Source organism: Orcinus orca, chromosome 10 (assembly GCF_937001465.1).
Source record: "Orcinus orca chromosome 10, mOrcOrc1.1, whole genome shotgun sequence".
NCBI lineage: Eukaryota > Metazoa > Chordata > Mammalia > Artiodactyla > Delphinidae > Orcinus > Orcinus orca.
The window spans coordinates 37406492-37427810 of NC_064568.1; the positions used below are offsets into that span (position 1 = coordinate 37406492).

General features: G+C 36.2%; 1 protein-coding gene across 12 annotated transcripts in view; it reads right to left on the minus strand.

Moving 5' to 3' along the window:
• Positions 1-21319, minus strand: part of DOCK3 (dedicator of cytokinesis 3) — a 413180-nt gene that overhangs the window by 330185 nt on the left and 61676 nt on the right. For all 12 annotated transcript variants that reach the window (XM_033424479.2, XM_033424476.2, XM_033424475.2 and 9 more), the window contains exon 3: positions 3988-4028. In XM_033424479.2, the coding sequence (XP_033280370.1) occupies positions 3988-4028 (41 nt within the window). The remainder of the gene's footprint in view (positions 1-3987; positions 4029-21319) is intronic.

The following is a 21319-nucleotide window of genomic DNA, read 5'->3' on the forward strand; positions in this document are numbered from 1 at the left end:
CAGAAGTTTACCTAAATCAAATTTGAAATGTTCATCAGTCCTCCACTCACAAAATCACCACTACAGCCTTATTTATATTCCCAAGAATCTGCATCTACTTCCTTCCTTTCACCCATAACCTACTGTGGTAACTACTCTACCTTCTCTCTATCACTCAACCCACTAGACTCTGGCTTTCTGCCACTATCATCCTATGACTACATGAGATTCTCTAAAACATCACCAATGGCCTTCTGTCAAACACAATGGCCCCTACTCAGTACCCATTCTATTCTACTAGACTACTCTACAGTACTTGAAATCATTAATTACTCTGTTTTTTAAAAACTTTCTTTTCCTTAGCCAGCTATGAACTCCAGTTCTCAAACTCCATGTGCTAGTACCTCTTTTTCTGTCCTCCAAGATGCTGGCAGTCTTTAAAGTCTCATTTCCAGCCCTATGCTATCATAGCAGTTGTTGTTATAGCAACAGAAACAAATATTTATTGTACTGTTACCATATGCTAGGCGCTGTGTTAAGAGCTTCATATAAGCTCATTGATTTCTAACAATTCTACAAGATAAGTAATGTTACACTCATTTCAAATTACATACAAAATTAAGAGAGAATAGTATATTGAACCTCCACAAACCTACCACCCAGCTTCAACAATGATCAATGTTTTGCCAACCTTGATTAATTAATACCCACATACATATTCTTACCCACTGCCATACTTTAGAGCAAATTTCAGAAATTATCCATAAGTACTTAAATATGTATCTTTAACAGGTGCTTACTATTTCTCCAATAAACTCTATTTCATGGTTATACTGTATGGCAAGAGTGAATCTGTGCCTCTGTTACACGCCTATTGCCAAAGAGACATAATCCAAATTCCTTAGGATTCCTTACAGTCTTTGGTATGTAAGACTCTGTAAATATGGATCCGATGTACCTTTCCTGCCTTAAAATCCATCACTTTCATCCAGGCACTATGCCCTAGCCAGTTTGGACTATTTACCATTCCCTGAACATGCCTTGCAATTTCACACCTCTATACCTCTGTTTTTGCTGTGTAAAACATTCAATAATGTCCTGTTCCTATCTGGCAGAATTCTAGGTATCCAGTTGACAATTCCTGTATAAGAACTGATCCTGAAACCACAAAATGAAAGTAAATATAAATTCTCTTGAATTTCATTCCTTTTCTCTTGGGCATATGCTTTATAAAATGCACAAAATTATCATCAAATATATGTTCTCCTTTTCCTTAATTTTATCTTATTCTCCTACTTTTTAATTCACAAAATTTAGTATTACATATTACCTGCATATTATACTTCTCTTAAACTGTACAATTTTAATATATGGTCACAAAAATATATAACTGAAAGGGCATTTTATAGTAAAACTTTTTATACAAAGAAATGCTTTACCATTTACTAATTATTTCTGAATGCTATCTAGTTCAGACACTATTTTATTTGGGCTATTTCAAGTTTTATTATTAGTATAAATTGTACATAACTAAAGACATAGTTTAATAAGTAAACTTTTTCATTTTTCTTTAGCCACTAATAGCTATGAAAAACCTATTGAAATTTCTAATTATTATGATCATAATATTAAGATAAATAAAAGATATATAGGGATGCATTTTTTAATCATTCTATGTGTGTAAAATCACTAAATGATTATCTTTTACAAACATGAAAGAATTTTCAACATAGTTCCATAAAATACCACTGCCACAGGGTGAAATTTAGTTAATACTGTATTTCCATCTGTTAATTTTTTTAAGTTTAAGAATATAAATACTAGCTATCACGAGGTATATATATACATGTCGCTAATAAATGCTACAGTAATCTAAGATTCTAGAATGGAGTTGGTATTACCAAAATACACAACCTCAAAAGTACTACATTAGCCTAAACTAAAAAAGTTAAAGGAGTCTGATCAGACAAAATGAGCTCTAACATTTCTTTTCTTTTTTTCTTTTTATTTTTTGGCTGCGCCACTCGGCTTGTGGGATCTTAGTTACCCAACCAGGGTTTAAACCCGGGCCACCGCAGTGACAGCACCAAGTTGTAACCACTGGACCGCCAGGGAATTCCCTCTAACACTTTAGATTAGTGTCATCTGGTTCCCTCATTTTGATTAGTTTATCAAATCATTGCTAAGATTAATCACAAAATGGCCTCTCCCACAGGCGCTAAACACCTTTGTTGCAGGAAAAAGAATTTGGAAAATAGGTATGAGATTCTGAGCACTTCTCCTTAACTCTAAAATAGAACTCTGATTAATCTGCTGGAGAAGCCACATGGAAAGATAGAGACCTTGAGGTTACAACATGTAGCTATTTTGGTGATCCAGCTGAGGACAGCCTTCCAGCCATCCCTGCCAACATACCACATGTGTGAGTAAACCCTTTTGGACATTCCAGCCAGCTGAGCCCACAGATAACTGTAGCCACAAGTGGTGTCACCTATACAGAATGATGATTAGTTTTAGTCCACTATATTTTGGGATGCTTTGCCACACAGCAATAGATAATATTGTAAGGGTATCATCATTAATGTCCCACTTAACAAGGTTTTCAAGCCACACACTGTGCATCAACTGATATTTTAAAGACAAAAATAAAATAATTTCAAAGACCACTGTCTCCACACTGATCCCCAAACCCTAGTATTTGAAGCAAGGTGGTGGGGTGGCTAAGATCACAAATATTAATAAAAATAAATAAATAGCACGTAATATCACAAATTACAGCTTTCCAATCATTTATAAGATTTCTCATTTATTCAAGTTCTAAATTTTTGACAATTTCAAATCAAGGTAACAAACATAAAATACAAATAGAAGTTATTTCCACATGAGCCTTCCTGAGATGGAAATAACACCTGAAAGTGTGTCTTAAAACTAGAGACACAAGGTAAAAAATTACCTACGAGCAGTGGTTCTTAACTGGGTCAATGTTACCACCACCACCCCACCTACCTCCCACTCCCCAGGGCCAGGGCCTTTGGCAATGTCTGGAGACATTTTTCACTGCCACAACTTGAGAGGAGATGTTAGTGAGTGGAGGTCATATACGCTGCTAAATTTCTTATAATGTACAAGATAACAAAGAATTATCTGGCCCAAAATGTCAACATTGCCAAGGATAAGAAGCCCTAGCTATGAGGAATGAAAGTATGAAGATATTGTCTTCTTATGATCACTACCTTAAAAACTAATGACAAGTGATTCTACTGGCAAAATTGATGATTGCAACTCTGAAAATTTTTATTTTTTAATAAAAGTAATGTGATAATTTTGGTATTTTCTACATAAGAAAAAGCATAATACACTAAATATTAAGCCTACAAAAAATATATAAGAAAAACTGATAATATAAAGTAAAGCAGAAAGAAGTTTTTGCAAATGCATTACTGGAAAAAAATGTTGCTACATGTATTACAACTACCAATTAAAATATATTTTGTTTGATCAAATTACTATTAATTGGTAATAGAATAAACACATAAATCTAGTCCATAAAATAAGCATTTAGCACTTAAAAGTCTTATTTAAATTCATATTTTAACAAGAACATTATGATCAACAGAGATGTATCTAACTGAACATTATTTTTAAAGTTTTTTCCATTTTAGAAATAAACTCATCTAACTAATCACATGACTATACAGGACTAGGCCTATGAAAAAGTCAATGTACTTTTGTCAACTGTTTTAAGGAAAAAATATTAAATGTCCTAAATAGGCTTTTTCAAAATAAGTTTCGCATCTATTACCATACACACACTTTTCTGTCCTTTTTAAAAGGTCATTTTAATACTGCTGAGACAGAGTAGAGTCTGATACAGTTCTATAAAGGAAAGAATGAGTGTGGTTAGTGTAAAAGATTCAAAGACCGACAAGTAAGAATTGTTTTTATATCAAACAAATATACTTAGGCTGCTTTCTACATTAGAAAAGGTAACAATAAACTTTTCATTACCTTTACATTTGGCTTCTTTGTTGAAACTCCTCTATACCAACCTAAAACAAAGCATACAAAAGATATTAAAATCATATTGTTGTCACTTTCTGTAAGAGACATTATTTTTAGGATAATTAATTAATGCAAAACTTTCTAGTAAGTTTTAGGCACTTTATGCCTTTATTAAACGTAGTTTACTCCAAAAGAAATAATCTTACAATAAATACAACATTCCCAATTTTCATCAAAAAGTACAAAATCCCTTTCAACTGAATAAGACAAAAAAAAAAATTAGAAAAGATTTCAGAGGACATATATTCAACTCCTTGAAAATTCCCAGAGGAAACCGTTAGGGGTTAGGAAAATGCCAAAATCATATAGCTTTTTTGGTGGCAAATAGGGAGTACAGCCCAGACTTTCTATTTCCTGGTCTCACTGACTCTCCCATGCACTAAACTACACCACCCTCATTTCTTGGCTTTCCAGTTGCTGAAGTTGACATCAGTGCTTCATTTATTCCCTCTCACCATTCATAAACAGCAATAACAATGAAAGTTAAAATTACACAATAGAAACAATTTTCAGAGAAAGGAAATTTTTTTACCAACTTTTCTTAAATCCAATCTATTATTTTCAGAGGGTTGCTATAGTTTCTCTACTTGGGTTTAAGGGGAAACAACTCCAATGAGTAGAAGAGGAAGCTAAGAGTTATATTTAAAGGAGGAATATGAAGAAAAAAGAAAGAGGAGATTGTTGATGATAGCTAATATTAACTGAGAGCTTACTATCCTTAATTCCATGTTCTGAAATTGAGTTGTTCCATGTATTAACCTTTAAGTCCCACAACAAAGCCATGAGGAAAACAATCAACTTTTTCTCCCCTGAAATCATAACAAACAATAAAATAATACCCTTACTTCTATTTAGTACAACACATGAGATCATAAATTTGAATAACTCAATTTATACTTGAGAGTCTCAATATCTTTATTTTTGGTAAGTGATAACCTTACCAATGTGACACTTTACCATATCTTAAACAGGATAAAGAATGACATCAGCAGGTATGGCAGAGTAAGGACTGCCAAAAAAACCCTATCCGCAGTAAAATCAATAATAACACTGGCAAACACTGTCAATATCAACTTTTTTAGAACTCTAGAAGCAAACTAAAGACTTGAAATATTCCAAAGAGTATTTATTCAAGAAATCTGAATCTCAGTCAGAACCCTCTTAACTTGCCCTATCCCATCTCCCTCTCCACAGCCCTATGTTAAACTTGAAAACCAGTCCCACATTCACAGGGAAAACCAGAAAACTAACAGCCCCTGAAGAGGACAGAAAAGAAGAAATGCAGGAAGACCTAAATAAATGAAGAGGTTTACCATCTTCACGAATTATAAAACTTAGCACTGTTAAGATATCAATTATCCCTAAAATGATCTATAGATTCAATTCAATCCCAATCAAAATCCCAGAGAAATTTTTGGTAGGGTATTAACAAGTTCTAAAATTTAAAAGGAAAGACAAATGACTACTATAATAGTCAAAACAATTTTGAAGAAAGAAAAAATTTGAATGACCCACACTACCTGATTTTAAGACTTAATATAAACCTACCATAATTGAGAGTGTAATACTGGCTAAAGAACAGACACAGAGATCAATGAAATAGATTGTAAAATCCAGAAATTAACCCACACATAAACGAACAATTGATTTTTGACAAAGGTACAAAAGCACTTCAATGGAGAATTGATAGTCTTTCAACAAATGGTGCTGAAACAATCAGACATACATATACAAAAAGAAAAAAAGAACCTCAACCTATACCTTGCACTATAAACAAAATTACCTCAAAATATATCTAAAAGTGTAAAACTTATACAAGGACAACAAGAGACCATTTTTGTGATCTTGTGGCTAGACAAAGATTTCTTAAGCACACTCCATATAAGAATAAATTTTTAAGGTTATACTCCATTTATAATTATAAAATATTGCCTATACTCCCAGTGTTGTACAATATATCCTTGTACCTTATTTTATACCTAATACTTTGTACCTCTTAATCCCCTACCCCTATATTGCCCTTCCCCCCTCCCCTCTCCCTACTGGTAACTACAAGTTTGTTCTCAATTAACAAATGGGCAGAGACCTGAACAGATACCTCTCCAAAGAAGATATACAGTTGGCAAATAAGCATGTGAAAAGATGCTCAACATCATATGTGATTCAGGAACTACAAATTAAAACAATGAGATACCACTGCACACCTACTAGAATAGCCACTATCCAAAACACTGACAACACCACATGCTGATGAGGATGTGGAGCAACAGGAACTTTCATTGCTGATGGGAATCCAAAATGGTACAGCCACTTTGGAAGACAGTTTGGCAATTTTTTACAAAACTAAATGTACTTTTACCACAAGATCCATCAGACTCACTCTTTGGTACTTAATCAAATGAGTTGAACACTTATGTCCACATAAAAACCTGCACATGGATGTTTATAGCAGCTTTATTCATAAGTGCTTAAACTTAGAAGAAACGAAGATGACCTTCAATAGGTAAATAGATAAATAAAACTGTGGTACATCCAGACACTGGAATATTATCCAGTGATTTTTAAAAAATGAGCTATCAAGCCACAAAAGGACATGGAAGATATTTAAATGCATATTACTAAATGAACAAAGCCAATATGAAAATGCCACACAGTGTATGATTCCAACTATATGACAATCTGGAAAAGGCAAAACCATGGAGACAGTAAGAAGATCAATGGTTGCCAAGGGTTAGCAGGGAGGGAGGGATAAATAGGTGAAGAGAATTTTTAGGGCAGTAAAACTACTCTGTATAATACTATAGTGGCAGTTACATGTCATGATATATTTATCTAAACCAATAGTGTGTACAACGCCAAGAGTGAACTCTGATGTAAACTATGGACTTTGGGTGATAATGATTTGTCAATGTAGGTTCATCAATTGTAACAAGTGTACCCATTCTAGTGAGTGATGTTGATATTGGGGGAGGCTGCACATGTGTGAAGGCAGGGGGTATACAGGAACTCTCTGTACTTTCCACTTAATTTTGTCTAAAACTGCTCTAAAAAATAAAGTCTTGTTTTTTTAACGCATTTACTATATGTAATCCCACACCTAGGTATGTTCCCAATACAAAAAAAGCCTACATTAAAATCTATACTCATTATTTATAACAACTTTATTCATAACAATCAAAAACAGAACAATTCAAATGTCCATCAACTTCTGCACAGATAAATAAAATGTGATTTCAACCTGTATGATGAAATACTGCTAAGGAAGAACACACTACAGATACATATGACATGAATGGCTTTCCAATGCATTATGCTAAGTGAAAAAAGCCAGACACTATATAATGTGTGATTCCATTTATATGATACTCTGGAAAACACAAAACTAGAAGGACAGATCAGTGGTTGCCAGGGTTGAGAGAAAGGGGTTGGGAGGGAAGTTTGACTACAAGGAGCATGATGTTATATTTGGGGGTGGTGAAAATGTTCTATATCTAGATTGTGGCAATGGTTACAAGATTATGCATTTGCCAAAATTCACAAAATTCTTATGACTATACTCCAAAAAGGATGACTCTTCCTGTATATAGGTTACACCTCAATAACCTGACTAAAATAAATACACACACAATAGTATACTTCACATCTACCACAATGGTTAGAATTTTTATTTGAAATTTTAACAGTATCAGGTGTTGGCAAGAGAATGTAGAGCGATCACATACTGCTAGTGAAGGCGATAATAAATGGTCCCCACTTTCAAAAACAATGCAATATTATCTGCATATTGTATGACACTGAAATTCTACTCCCATATATTATCCCCTATACAACAGCACTGAACTGGGGGTATTACTCACTCTAGAGGAATTTTTAGAAATCTGTGGGGTGGTCTGAGTTACCAGAGAAGATATTAAAAATATTTATATTTTGAAAAGACAAAGATTCTTAGAAGAAAATATAGGAGTAAATCTTCATGACCCTGGGTTAAGAAACAATTTCACACAGAAGCAACAACAAAGTTCCAATTTTTTATGTTTTTATAAAACAATAGTGAGAGAATAACTGGGATAAAATCACATGCAGATTAAGCACCACCTCAAGATTTCAGGTAAGCACTTGATCACATAACATAACATATGTTTACAGAGGTCGGCCATTTCTCATCAAGTAAACTCTCACAATATTGTTTATCAAAAAGCTCTGTCCTGGGCTTCCCTGGTGATGCAGTGGTTGAGAATCTGCCTGCCAATGCAGAGGACACGGGTTCAAGCCCTGGTCCGAGAAGATCCCACAGGCCGCGGAGCAACTAAGCCCATGCGCCACAACTACTGAGCCTGTGCTCTAGAGCCCGTGAGCCACAACTACTGAGCCCGCACGCTGCAACTATTGAAGCCGGCGCACCTAGAGCCCATGCTCCACAGCAAGAGAAGCAACCGTGATAAGAAGCCTGTGCACTGCAACAAAGAGTAGCCCCCACTCGCCACAACTAGGAAAAGCCCACACGCAGCAACGAACACCCAACACAGCCAAAAATAAATAAATTTATTTAAAAAAAGCTGTGTCCTTATGAATGAAATATACATATTAGATTGCAATATAAACTCTTGCTTCTTGTTGGGAGGCAGAGGAACAAAAGAAAGGGAAACTTAGACCAGTTCTGATGAATAGCAAGTAGCTTCAAAAACACATTATCAGGGACTTCCCTCGTGGCCCAGTGGTTAAGAATCCGCATGACAATGCAGGGGACACGGGTTCGAGCCCTGGTCTGGGAAGATCCCACATGCTGCGGAGCAACTAAGCCCATGAGCCACAACTACTGAGCCTGCACTCTAGAGCCTGCAAGCCACAACTACTGAGCCTGCACTCTAGAGCCTGCAAGCCACAACTACTGAAGCCCGCGCGCCTAGAGTCTGTGCTCCGCAACAAGAGAAGCCACCACAACGAGAAGCCCACGCACCGCAATGAAGAGTAGCCCCCACTTGCCACAACTAGAGAAAGCCCGTGAGCAGCAACAAACACCTAACGCAGCCATAAATAAATAAATTTATTTATTTAAAAAAAAAAACATTATCATCTTCATTCAATGCCACCATTGTGAGGGTCATGAGAACTATGCTCAATGAATTTCAGCCATCACTTTTTCTTAAAACCAAACATCTGCTACAAATTTTGCCAAATGGTATCATTCCATGAGAGATTCAGAACTGAAGAGGATGAAGAAAGAATAAGAAAGGAGAGAGAGAAGGAAGAAGAAAAAGCTTATTCTTTTAATGTCTTTTATATACAGAACAAAAAAGTTCATAACTTCTCAGATAAAAGATTCAAAGAACTCAGATATCTGCAACATCATTAAGAATCAACAGTAAAAAGATGTTTTTTGGGTTTTTTTTTTTACATCTTTATTGGAGTATAATTGCTTCACAATGGTGTGTCAGTTTCTGCCCTACAACAAAGTGAATCAGTTATACATATACATATGTTCCCATATCTCTTCCCTCTTGCGTCTCCCTCCCTCCCACCCTCCCTATCCCACCCCTCCAGGTGGTCACAAAGCACTGAGCTGATCTCCCTGTGCTATGCAGCTGCTCCCCGCTAGCTACCTATTCTACATTTGGTAGTGCATACATGTCCATGTCACTCTCTCGCCCCGTCACAGCTTACCCTTCCCCTTCCCCATATCCTCAAGTCCATTCTCTAGTAGGTCTGTGTCTTTATTCCTGTCTTACCCCTAGGTTCTTCATGACATTTTTTTTCTTAAATTCCATATATATGTGTTAGCATATGGTAATGAGCTAGTACAATGACACATCTTCTAAATTTCTGTTTTCCTATTACAATAACCCTGGACAATGTACCTTTGCAACGTGGAGCAACTAACCCTGTGTGCCACAACTAGTGAGACTGTGCTCTACAGCCCACAAGCCACAACTACTGAGCCCACATGCCACAACTACTGAAGCCCACGCGCCTAGAGCCTGTGCTCCACAACAAGAGAAGCCACCGCAATGAGAAGCCCATGCACTGCAACGAAGAGTAGTCCCCGCTCGTCGCAACTAGAGAAAGCCCACAGCAGCAACAAAGACCCAATGCAGCCAAAATAAAATCAATCCAAAGTCCTTACTACAACCTCTGCCTATTGCATCTCCCACCACGCTCTCTGCTCCTCCCTAACCAACCCCTCAACTACAGCCATACCAGTTTCCCTGCAATTCCTTCAACTCACTAAGCAAGCTCCCATACCTCAGGACTTTTACACTCCATGCCACATATGCCTGGACTGCTCTTCTCCTAGAGAACCACAGAATTGGTTCCTTTGCTTCCTCACTTCCGTCTATTCTCTGCCCAAATGTTATCTTCTCAGGAAAGGCCTTCCATGATTATCCTATATAAATACAGAGAAAACATAACCCTCCACCCCACCCCAATGCACACTATCACTCTATCTCCTTCTACCTGTTTTGTCCTTCCTTATTCTTCTCAATGAGAAGTTTGTTTTATCCTTTTCAGCTGAGTCCCAGCTGAAAGAGTGCTTGATCAGCATTAGGCACTCAAATATTTGGTAACTGAAAGAAATTAATAAATCTGTAATATATGGGCTAATAATACCTAACTGGCAAGTGGTGTTGATAAAGTTGATATATGTAAAGTGCCTTGAACGATGTCTCATACTCAATTACTGGGGGCGGGGGGTAGGGGATGACAGAGAAACAAGACACACTAAAGCTCTATGTCTGCTAAATAATACTGTAAAGTGTATTTCTAAACCTCCCCAAAGAAGACTGGGCCTATAGGGGAAAAAAAAAAAAAACCCTGCAGTCAGAAGTTTCTTAATATAAATGGTGTTCATTCTAAGAAACATTAACGGCCCAAAAATATATTCCTAAATGGCCCTCTTAAATCATTTCTGGAAAAAGTAGGGATATAAATAAAAAAGAAATACTCTTACCTATCTAACAGAGATTCAAATTAGTGCATGAATTAATACCCGTGTTCTCCTTTCTCACCAGCAAAATGTTGATACAGACACTGGTACAGAGAAGATTTACTACTGCAACAGAAAGTACAATCACTGAACCTAAAACTGGAGAGAATGAGTATGCAGGGCCTCCAAACACATGGAAAGTAACTCTTCCAACATTAAACAAAAATGACTTTTTAAAATTTATTTATTTATTTTATTTATTTATTTTTGGCTGTGTTGGGTCTTCATTGCTGTGCGTGGGCTTTCTCTAGTTGCAGTGAGCGGGGGCTACTCTTTGCTGTGGTGCGCAGGCTTCTCACTGCAGTAGCTTCTCCTGTTGCGGAGCACAGGCTCTAGGCGTGTGAGCTCAGTAGTTGTGGCTCACGGACCCTAGAGCGCAGGCTCAGTAGTTGTGGCGCACGGGCTTATTAGCTGCTCCACAGCATGTGAGATCTTCCCGGACCAGTGCTCGAACCTGTGTCCCCTGCATTGGCAGGTGGATTCTCCAGCACTGCGCCACCAGGGAAGCCCAAAATGACTTTATCACCATATAATCTGTCCATAATTAATTATCACTAATAGAACCTGAATGACGAATATGACTTTAGCCACAATTCCTTTATTCTTAAAAAGCCACCATTGAATCTTTCATGCTTACAACCATAGCTCTGTCTCAATGGACTTTTACTTACAACTCACCTTCATACAAAATGCTATTTAGAGCTATCCATCCACTGGAGGACTTTATATTTCTGACCTAAAGTAAGATTTCTACTAAAATCAACAAAATGTAGAAAGTAAATTAGGAATAGGATAGCTAAAATAAACCAAAATGTCTCTTTAGTGTCCCAAAACATAGACTGGCCTAAGAGAATAAGCTTATTTTCTTAGTCTACATAGTTTTTTACTGGGTGTACAGTTTTTCATGAAAAGCCAAACTAGGTTTCCTGTTAGCTAGGTTTACAAAAATTCTTCATAACATCAAATTTATCAACACAAGAAATAAGTAACAGTCACTACTGAGAAAAGTTCTATGCTGAAAAGAGCCAGGAAAAGAACCAGTACCAAGTAAAAAAATTAAATGTGGGTTGTACTCTCACGTAAAAAAATACATCAATGCAAATATAATCTCACTTGAAAAAATTGTAGAAAGTCCACAAGATAAGATAGAAAATGACAAAATAGAAAACTAAAGTGGAAAAACAACAGTAAAACCAAAAGCTCTAAGGTATTAACTGGACTCTGAAATATGAGACTTGATTTTGGGGACTTCGTGAAAGCATGTAGTGTAGTGACACTGTGGCACAGATGTCTAATAAAAATGTTTCCTTATGGAGTCTGTATTCCTCCAGTCTTGGCTTCATTTGATATAGAAACAGTCCCATGTTGTGTTAACTTCTTTCACCCAGACATTACAATACTTGTGAAGACCACTGAAAAAGTGACACATTTTCATTTCATCAACTTAAATGTTATTGGTTACATTTACTAAAAATGGTAATTTTACCTAAAATAAATTTTTAAATTACATACTAGTAAAGTTAGAAAACTCAATAATGTATATACAAAAAGTCTACTTTAAAAATGTCAGAAATTTAGACTCTAAAAATGCCATTTTATAAAATGTGATTAAAAATTAAGGTAGTAAATGAAAATTTCTAATTGAGATGCAATATTAAGTCCTGTTTTATACTAAAATCACTAGGGATTTTACTTTAGTTTTTTTTTAACATCTTTATTGGAGTATAATTGCTTTACAATGGTGTGTCAGTTTCTGCTTTATAACAAAGTGAATCAGTTATACATATACATCTATCCCCATATCTCCTCCCTCTTGCATCTCCCTCCCTCCCACCCCCCCATCCCACCCCTCTAGGCGGTCACAAAGCACTGAGCCGATCTCCCTGTGCTATGCGGCTGCTTCCCACTAGCTATCTACTTTACATCTGGTAGTGTATATATGTCCATGCCACTCTCTCACTTTGTCCCAGCTTACCCTTCCCCCTCCCCATGTCCTCAAGTCCATTCTCTAGTAGGTCTGCGTCTTTATTCCCATCTTGCCCCTAGGTTCTTCATGACCTTTTTTTGTTTGTTTTTTAGATTCCATATATATGTGTTAGCATACAGTATTTGTTTTTCTCTTTCTGACTTACTTCACTCTGTATGACAGACTCTAGGTCCACCCACCTCAATACAAATAACTCAATTTCATTTCTTTTTATGGCTGAGTAATATTCCATTGTATATATGTGCCTCATCTTCTTTATCCATTCATCTGTTGATGGACACTTAGGTCACTTCCATGTCCTGGCTATTGTAAATAGAGCTGCAATGAACATTGTGGTACATGACTCTTTTTGAATTATGGTTTTCTCGGGGTATATTCCCAGTAGTGGGATTGCTGGGTCGTATGGTAGGTCTATTTTTAGTTTTTTAAGGAACCTCCATACTGTTCTCCATAGTGGCTGTATCAGTTTACATTCCCACCAACAGTGCAAGAGGGTTCACTTTAGGAGTTATTCAAAGTGTATTCTATTTAAGTAATTATTCCACAAAGGAGATTGAAAAATACAGAAAATAGATTTTTACATAAAATATAAACATATCAGACTGAAGAGCAAGAAGCAAATTATAGATTTTAGAAAGACAGCTAGGGATTCACTAGACTCTCAAATATAATAAAACTCAGAGAAAACATTATATACTATTTAAAGGTAATTAATGTACAAAAATAGAACTGAGAATACTGGATTGTCAAAGAAGTAGGAAAGTAGCACACTAGTGTGTATGTGTGCTTACTGTCACTAAGTAAGTGCTCAGTGACGATTTAACGTGTGAATGAAATGAGACAGATATAAGGGTTTACATTTGTCAACTTAACTCTGGATTGATTACACCTTCCACAATTGGTGTATAAACACACTTGGTGTATAAATTTAAAAGTCAGTTCAAGCCTGATTTTTTTTAAAAAAACAAAAACTTTTAAAAAATGTAATCCCATTAGGTTAGAAAAGCAATCAGTAAGAAAGGAATTACATATTAAGAAGAAAGTCAGTTTGGGAAAATATTCTGGATCCTGTGTGTAAATACATATATGAAAGCCTTCATCTGAAGGCTACAATTATTTAAACATATAGACAAAAAAAATAGTGGTCACCTGTCCCTGTGCCATGCTCTGTGCCAGGCGTTTTCATATCTACAATCCCAAAACACTGCTGAATACCACTTTGTTAAATATGCATCATCATTTAGATTGTGAAATGTCCTTGCCAATGAAAGTAAAGCTACACTATCAAAAAGAGCCAACAGTACCACTACAATTGCTACTGACAAAGAGGCTACAGAACAGTGTTAGCAGTGTTAACCCAAAAGAATGAAGCCTCTATATAATTCAGGCCTTGTGACAGTCAACAATCAGCAATCCTTTACAAAGATTCCGGGTGCAAACCAATCAAGCCAGATCAAAAGTACCAAATGAAGTCCAACAAAAAGTATCCTTCAGTAAGAAGTTTCAAACTTTTTATTTCGAAGGTATAACATATTCTTCACTGTCTGACAAAAGGAAAAAAATGCAAATGTATCTATCCCCACTCCCATCCCAGGGCTAACAGCTGCTCAGGAAGTAGAGACAGGTAGACAACAAGCACAATTTCTATTCCATTCCATATCGTGATTAAAAGTAGTTTAAAAAAAATCACCATTCATTATGAAAGGCAGATTTGCATGTAGATCCACTTTAGAGATCATTTAAGTAACCAACTATAAAATCAAGGACCAAAATACTAATTTTTCTTTGGTATATCAATAAAAATACGCACAGCCCATCTAATTCTTTATACTTTTTCCAATTATATAACTAATAGGCAGGAAACAAAGTACCAACCACTTACATGAAAAAAGAAATTTACAGATAATTCAGCCCCAAAGTGGGGGAACATAATTACTCAAAAGGTCTACATTCAAAATACACTTTCCATTATTTTCATTGAAAACTGTTAAAGAATAACCTTATGTATTTATTTGCATAAAAAATAATTTAATCCTATTTTAAATCTTCATTTATGAGCAGTAAGTATAAAAGACAATAATTGGCAATAAATAAACGTACATTAAAAATTAAGAACTTTTACTTCCAAATGAGTTATTGTTCCCTTAAGAGTAGTCATTCGGGAGAACCATAAACAAATTTCAATAATATTGCCATTGATTAAGATATTTTAAAAACTCTTTTAGAATTCAAATATATATAAAATACATTTACTAACTTATGGTTCTAGCCCTGGCAAAACACTTTGCATTAGACAAATATAAACCTGAACAAAATACATGAAACAACTGTGTAAGAGCAATGGAGAGCAACTATCATAGACAAGATCTAAGGCACTATAATCCTTGAAAAAAGAGAATCACATCAAAGCGAGCTCCTCATTCAGCTGAGATTTTCCCTGAGGACATCCCAGCAAAAATGAGAGTCCCACTGAGGTAAGAAGAAAAGGGTTGACACTGAGAGCTACCTGATACAATCCCCACTCTTGGGATTGCCTAATTCCTACAGTTCTAATTCAGGGCAACGTTCCAAGAAGCCCAGCAGAAAGTAGCAGCTGACAGGCTAAAGAGTTGAACAGAGCCACATTACCTTTAGGAGAACTATAATAATACAGTGACTTTTCAACAGAAATGATGGAAATCAAAAGTTAATGAAGTAAACCTTTAAAATGCTAAAAGAAAGTATTCATCACCTGGGTGTAGAAAACTACACCCAGGGAAAAGATCTTTCAAAATGATGACAAATGAAAAAACAGATTCACATAAACAAAAGCTGAATGAATGTGCAGCAAACCTGCACTAAAGAAGCATTACTAAAAGGAGTACTTACGGTAAAATGAAAGTGATCCCAGATGCAACCATGAAAAAGAAGAAAGAAACAGCACTGGAAAGGGTAAAAATGTGGGCAAACAAATGAATATAGACAGAAGATATATGACAATAGTGATACAAAAGGTAATAGAGGAGCAAACGCAATTAAATCACTGTAAAAGTTCATGCATTGTTGGAAGGTGTAAAAGTAAAAATTCAAGGTAGACTCTAATAAGTCAAGGATGTATGTTTCAACTCTAGGGTAAGACCAAGGGACACATAAAATACTTCAAAACCAACAAGCTAATAGAGGAAAATAAATAGAATTTGCTAGGTCAACTTGAGGCAAGAAAAGATAAATTAATGGACAAAGACCAAAATGACAGACTTAAACCTAGCTAGATCAATAATTAAATCAGGGGCTTCCCTGGTGGCGCAGTGGTTGGGAGTCCACCTGCCGATGCAGGGGACACGGGCTCGGGCCCCAGTCCGGGAGGATCCCACATGCCGCAGAGCGGCTGGGCCCGTGAGCCATGGCCGCTGAGCCTGCGCGTCCGGAGCCTGTGCTCTGCAACGGGAGAGGCCACAACAGTGAGAGGCTCGCGTACCGCAAAAAAATAATAATAATTAAATCAACTGCAAATGAAATAATCCAAATTCTCAGACTAAACAAAAAGAAATCCCCTATTATGTGCTATTTACACACTACACACACACACACACACACACATTTAAACATAAGAATGTATAAAAGTTAAAAGTAGAAGCATAGGTGACTTTCACTTGGCCCCAGAATAATGGAAGTCACTGAATCTCTCCACATAGCCTCCAAAGGACATACAGATTAAAAAAATTTTTTTTAATTTAAAAAAAGAACATTAAAGCCACAATTAATCTATGCCTTCAACATTACTAAGTGTCAGAGAATACTATGGACTTCAAATTACATTTACGTAGAGAAAAACTCCAAATTAAAAGAAGCTAACTCTAGAGCGCCTGCTCTTACTGTACAGCTCTTCACTATTACATCTCCCACGCAGATGCAATGCTTTTCTAAGACTGCCAGTTCTTTTTTACATGGACTCTCTGGACTTCTCCTTGCCTTCTACACACAGGCTTGCAGTGGTAGAATGAGTATTCTGTTTATATAGGCAAAAGAGTATGGCGCCTTGTCAAAACAAGGAACCTTGTCAAAACAAGTCAAGTACATGTAATATTCTAGGGCAAGCTCAACTGGTCATTCTGTCCTTGGATTTAAAAGGCGGATAATGGCAGCAAGGCAAATGGTGATGACAGCCTTCAATATGTCTGTTTCTCTCCCTCTCTCAAGTCTCACAGGTTTAATTTGTTCTGATTACTTTCTACATCTGGTGCTCATATGTCAACCTGATTATCACCCTTTACATTCATCCAGGAAATAACCTTCAAGAATCTCTCATGTGCTGGATTTTCTTGTTTCCTGAATCCCACGTCTTCTTATTGTTTTATTTACTGCTTTTAAAGGAACACATCCCCTAATAGCTTCTTGAGAAAAATTATATGGAAGGAAAACTGAGACCTTTGCATGGCATAAAATATATTTAGTATACTCTCATATTCAATTCATACTTTGGCTGGGTTATAAAATTCTAGATTAGAAATCACTTTCTGTCAACATTTTGAAGACACTGCTCTACTGTCTTCTAGCTTCTATAGTTAAAATCTAATCCTCTGTATGTACTATGCTCTTTCCTGTCTCTGAATGCTTGCTGAATCTTGTGAAATATTGTGAAATTTCACAGTGATATTGGCTTATTTTCATTCATTTGTGTTAGGTACTTTCAATCTATCAATCCACACCCTTCCATTCTGAAATACTTTCCTGAATTACTTCGTCATTGATTTCTATCCTTCAGTTTCTCTCTTCTATGTTTCTGAATCTCCACCAGGTGATATATCTCTTGAAGCTGACCTCCAATATTCTGATCTTCTCTAATTTTCTATGATGTGTATTTTTTCTCTACTTTCCAGGAAATTTCCTCATCTTTATCTTTCAACCCTTCTTCTGAGATTTTTCATGTTTCATGATGTTCTATCATGTTTTTAATTTCCTAGAGCTCTTTTCTGTTGTCTGAATGTTCCTTTTTTTATAGTATCCTGTTCTTGTTCCATGGATGCTATGGCTTCCTTTATGTCTCAGAGTGGTATTAATGATAAGGTTTAAGTTTTTCCCACCCTATGTAGTCTCTTTCCCCAAGGTGTTTTTTCTTCTTCTTTTTTGGGGGGAAGGAAGGGAGCCATCTTTCATATTAGAGGCATCCTCAAATATCTCGTACCCTCGGTTGTCTGCTCAATTTAAAAGAAAGTAAATTAAAAGTTAACTGGGGGAGTCCCATGGTGGCCTAGTCGTTAGGATTCTGGGCTTTCACCGCTGTGGCCCAGGTTCAATCCCTGGTTGGGGGACTGAGATCCCACAAGCACAGCAAAAAAGAAAAAGTTAACTGGAAGCTCTAAATGCATGTGTGAAGTTTGCTGACCTTCTGATTCACTGTATGGAGATCTGACTAACATTTGTTGTGAAAATTCTGATATCAAGGTATCTACTAGAGTCCAGTCAGGAAACAGAAACCACACCAACCTTTCAAAGAGGAAAAATTTTAATATAAAGAATCATTAACTAGGTAACCAAGACATGGAAGCAACCTAAATGTCCACTGACAGATGAATGGATAAAGAAGACATGGTATATATATACAATGGAATACTACTCGGCCATAAAGAAGAAATACTACTCAGCCATAAAGAAGAAATAATACCATTTGCAGCAACATGGATGGACCTAGAGATGATCATACGAAGTGAAGTCAGACAGAGAAAGACAAATATCATATAATATCACTTATATGTGAAATCTAAAATACGATACAAATGAACTTATTTACAAAACAGAAACCGACTCACAGACACAGAAAACAAAACTTATGATTACCAAAAGGGAAGGGGGGGAGGGATAAATTAGGAGTTTGGGATTAGCATGTACAAACTACTATGTATAAAATAGATAAACAACAAGAAGAACTATACTCAATATATTGTAATAAACTATAATGGAAAAGATATGAAAAAGAATATACACACCAACACACACACACATATATATATGGCTGAATCACTTTGCTGTACACCAGAAACTAACACAACATTGTAAATCAACTATACTTTGGTTTTTTTAAAAAGGAATCATTAAGTAGGTAAAAGATAGTAAGTAATTAAAAATGTAAAAGAGGACTCTAGGATATAACTGAGGTAGCAACTACAAAAAACTATTGTTTTTTGTAGAGAAGAAATAAAGAAATAAAGCTTAGAAACTTAAAGAAGGGATCCCAAAAGGCTAAGATACAGATCTCTGAGGAAGAGCATGCTGCGGCAAAACATGCTAACCACAGCCACAGTGACAAATGCTGGACGCCATTCACCAGAACCAAGACCACTGCCTGCCATAAGGAATACTGCAGGGACCAACTGCCTTCAGAGCAGTTTGTCACTGGGATAAAATAAAAACAGGAAGAATTAACTCTCTTCCTCAACCTCCAGCCTAACAGTCTCCCTATAATGCCCCTTTATTGGCAAAGCCTAACACAGATTTCACTGTCAAAGAAGAAATGTGGTTTTCAGAGTTTCCAGCTCCAGCATCACAGGAAGGGCTAAGAAGGGCAGGTTTGGAACTTAGTGGCAATAAAAAGTCAATAACTGGCACAGTCAGCATCTTTAGGTCTCTCATCTTGCCATGTTCAGATAGCTCACAAAAGTCTTCTAATCTCCTGTTTGGAAGGTAAATGTCTGGCTGCCATGATTTCAAAGGCCAAGTGGAAGATGAAGGCTAGAAGTTTCCATATTCAATATTCTGTAGGCATGTCGTGACTTAATCACCCAGTTTTCAATACAGAACCTATTTCCTACAAAAACATGCATGAAGTCTCTCAATCCACAGATGCTCTATTTATCCTTTATTTTGTAATAAACCTCAAAACTTCTACCAGATGAAGAAGGAGCAGCCACCAAATGAGCTGAAGTAAGGGAGAAGACTTATATAATTTCATCCTCATTTCTAAAGATATCTGGTGCTATAAGTTCCTATGCCTTTTAAGGATCTGCTGTGTAAATGAGGGTGGTTCCCAAATATTCCTACTACATGCTTTGGATTCAGATATCTTGGGTCTGTAAAGTCATAGTTTCCACTCTTCCAACGCCTTGCCAACTTTCTGTGTCCCTGAGAGTATACTACATTTTTAAATCCCTGTATTTTCATTTTTGTAGTGTTTCAGCAACAAGCAAAACCAAATGCAGATAATCAATACTCCAAGGTAACCCAAAAGCTCCCAACATTCTTTTCAAGATGGTAACAAATTTTCATCCTCTGAGAGTTTGTAAGCTTACTTTAAAGAGTATTCCAAATACTTTTTGAAAAAAGCTCACTATTATTAGAATAATTATATAATCTGTCAAGGTGTCTACTACTCTAAGGATAAAATTCATCTAGATGTATATAACATTTGTTTTTTAACAGTTTGTTAATTTATGGTCACATTTAATATTAAACAAAATCAAAAGAAGGATAAAGATCTGATACAAAGACGTATTCTTTTTTGAGTCCTCGTAGTAGCAATCAAATAAACTGTAATGGAAAAATTATGAAAAACACCATCCAAGCTACATTCATTTGAAATATAAACTGTGGTTTCTTACTATAAGCTCTAAGTATATTTCATCCACCTAAAATTTCCAAGGAAAAATAGCTATCTTGCATATCTTATAAAAGGGGAACTTGAGAAATCATAAGCTCATGCTCAGTCATAAACCTTCCACAACAGAGATAGACCCCTGATTTCCCAAGATCCACTTTATTATTCTCTCCACAAACCACTGACGTATCCTGATGAAGGTACACTATGAAATGGCAGTGAATACGTAGGATGTGAAAATACAAAGAGGAGAGATACAGCAGTTTGAGGTGCCTGGGGCCATTCATCAAAGGCTATGTGAGACTACGATTATCAGCATCATTCTGAACCCCTAACAAATCTTGTTTCAAATAGGTACACAAAACTACAAAAATAAAAAATTACTACCCTCCTCTTGCCCAAAACAGGCCATCTTCAAGACCCAGGAGAGGCAAACACCTGTCTATATAAAACTTCAAACCCTGATGCTTATTTTCTATGACCCACAGTCTATTGCTAACTTAAACTCTCATATAATACTCCACGAATGAAAACTTTCCTGGTGACCAGAAAACCGTGAATTGCTCCAAAGTCCAAAAACAGAAAACACATTTGTTAAGTGTTCATTCATTCACTTATTAATCTATTAGGAGAAACAGCTGTCCCACACAACCCAATAGACTTTAAAATGGAGCTCAAGAAACAGTGGTTTTTCCAAAACTAGAGTCTCATTGAATGCCAAATAGCTTAATACTCAGGA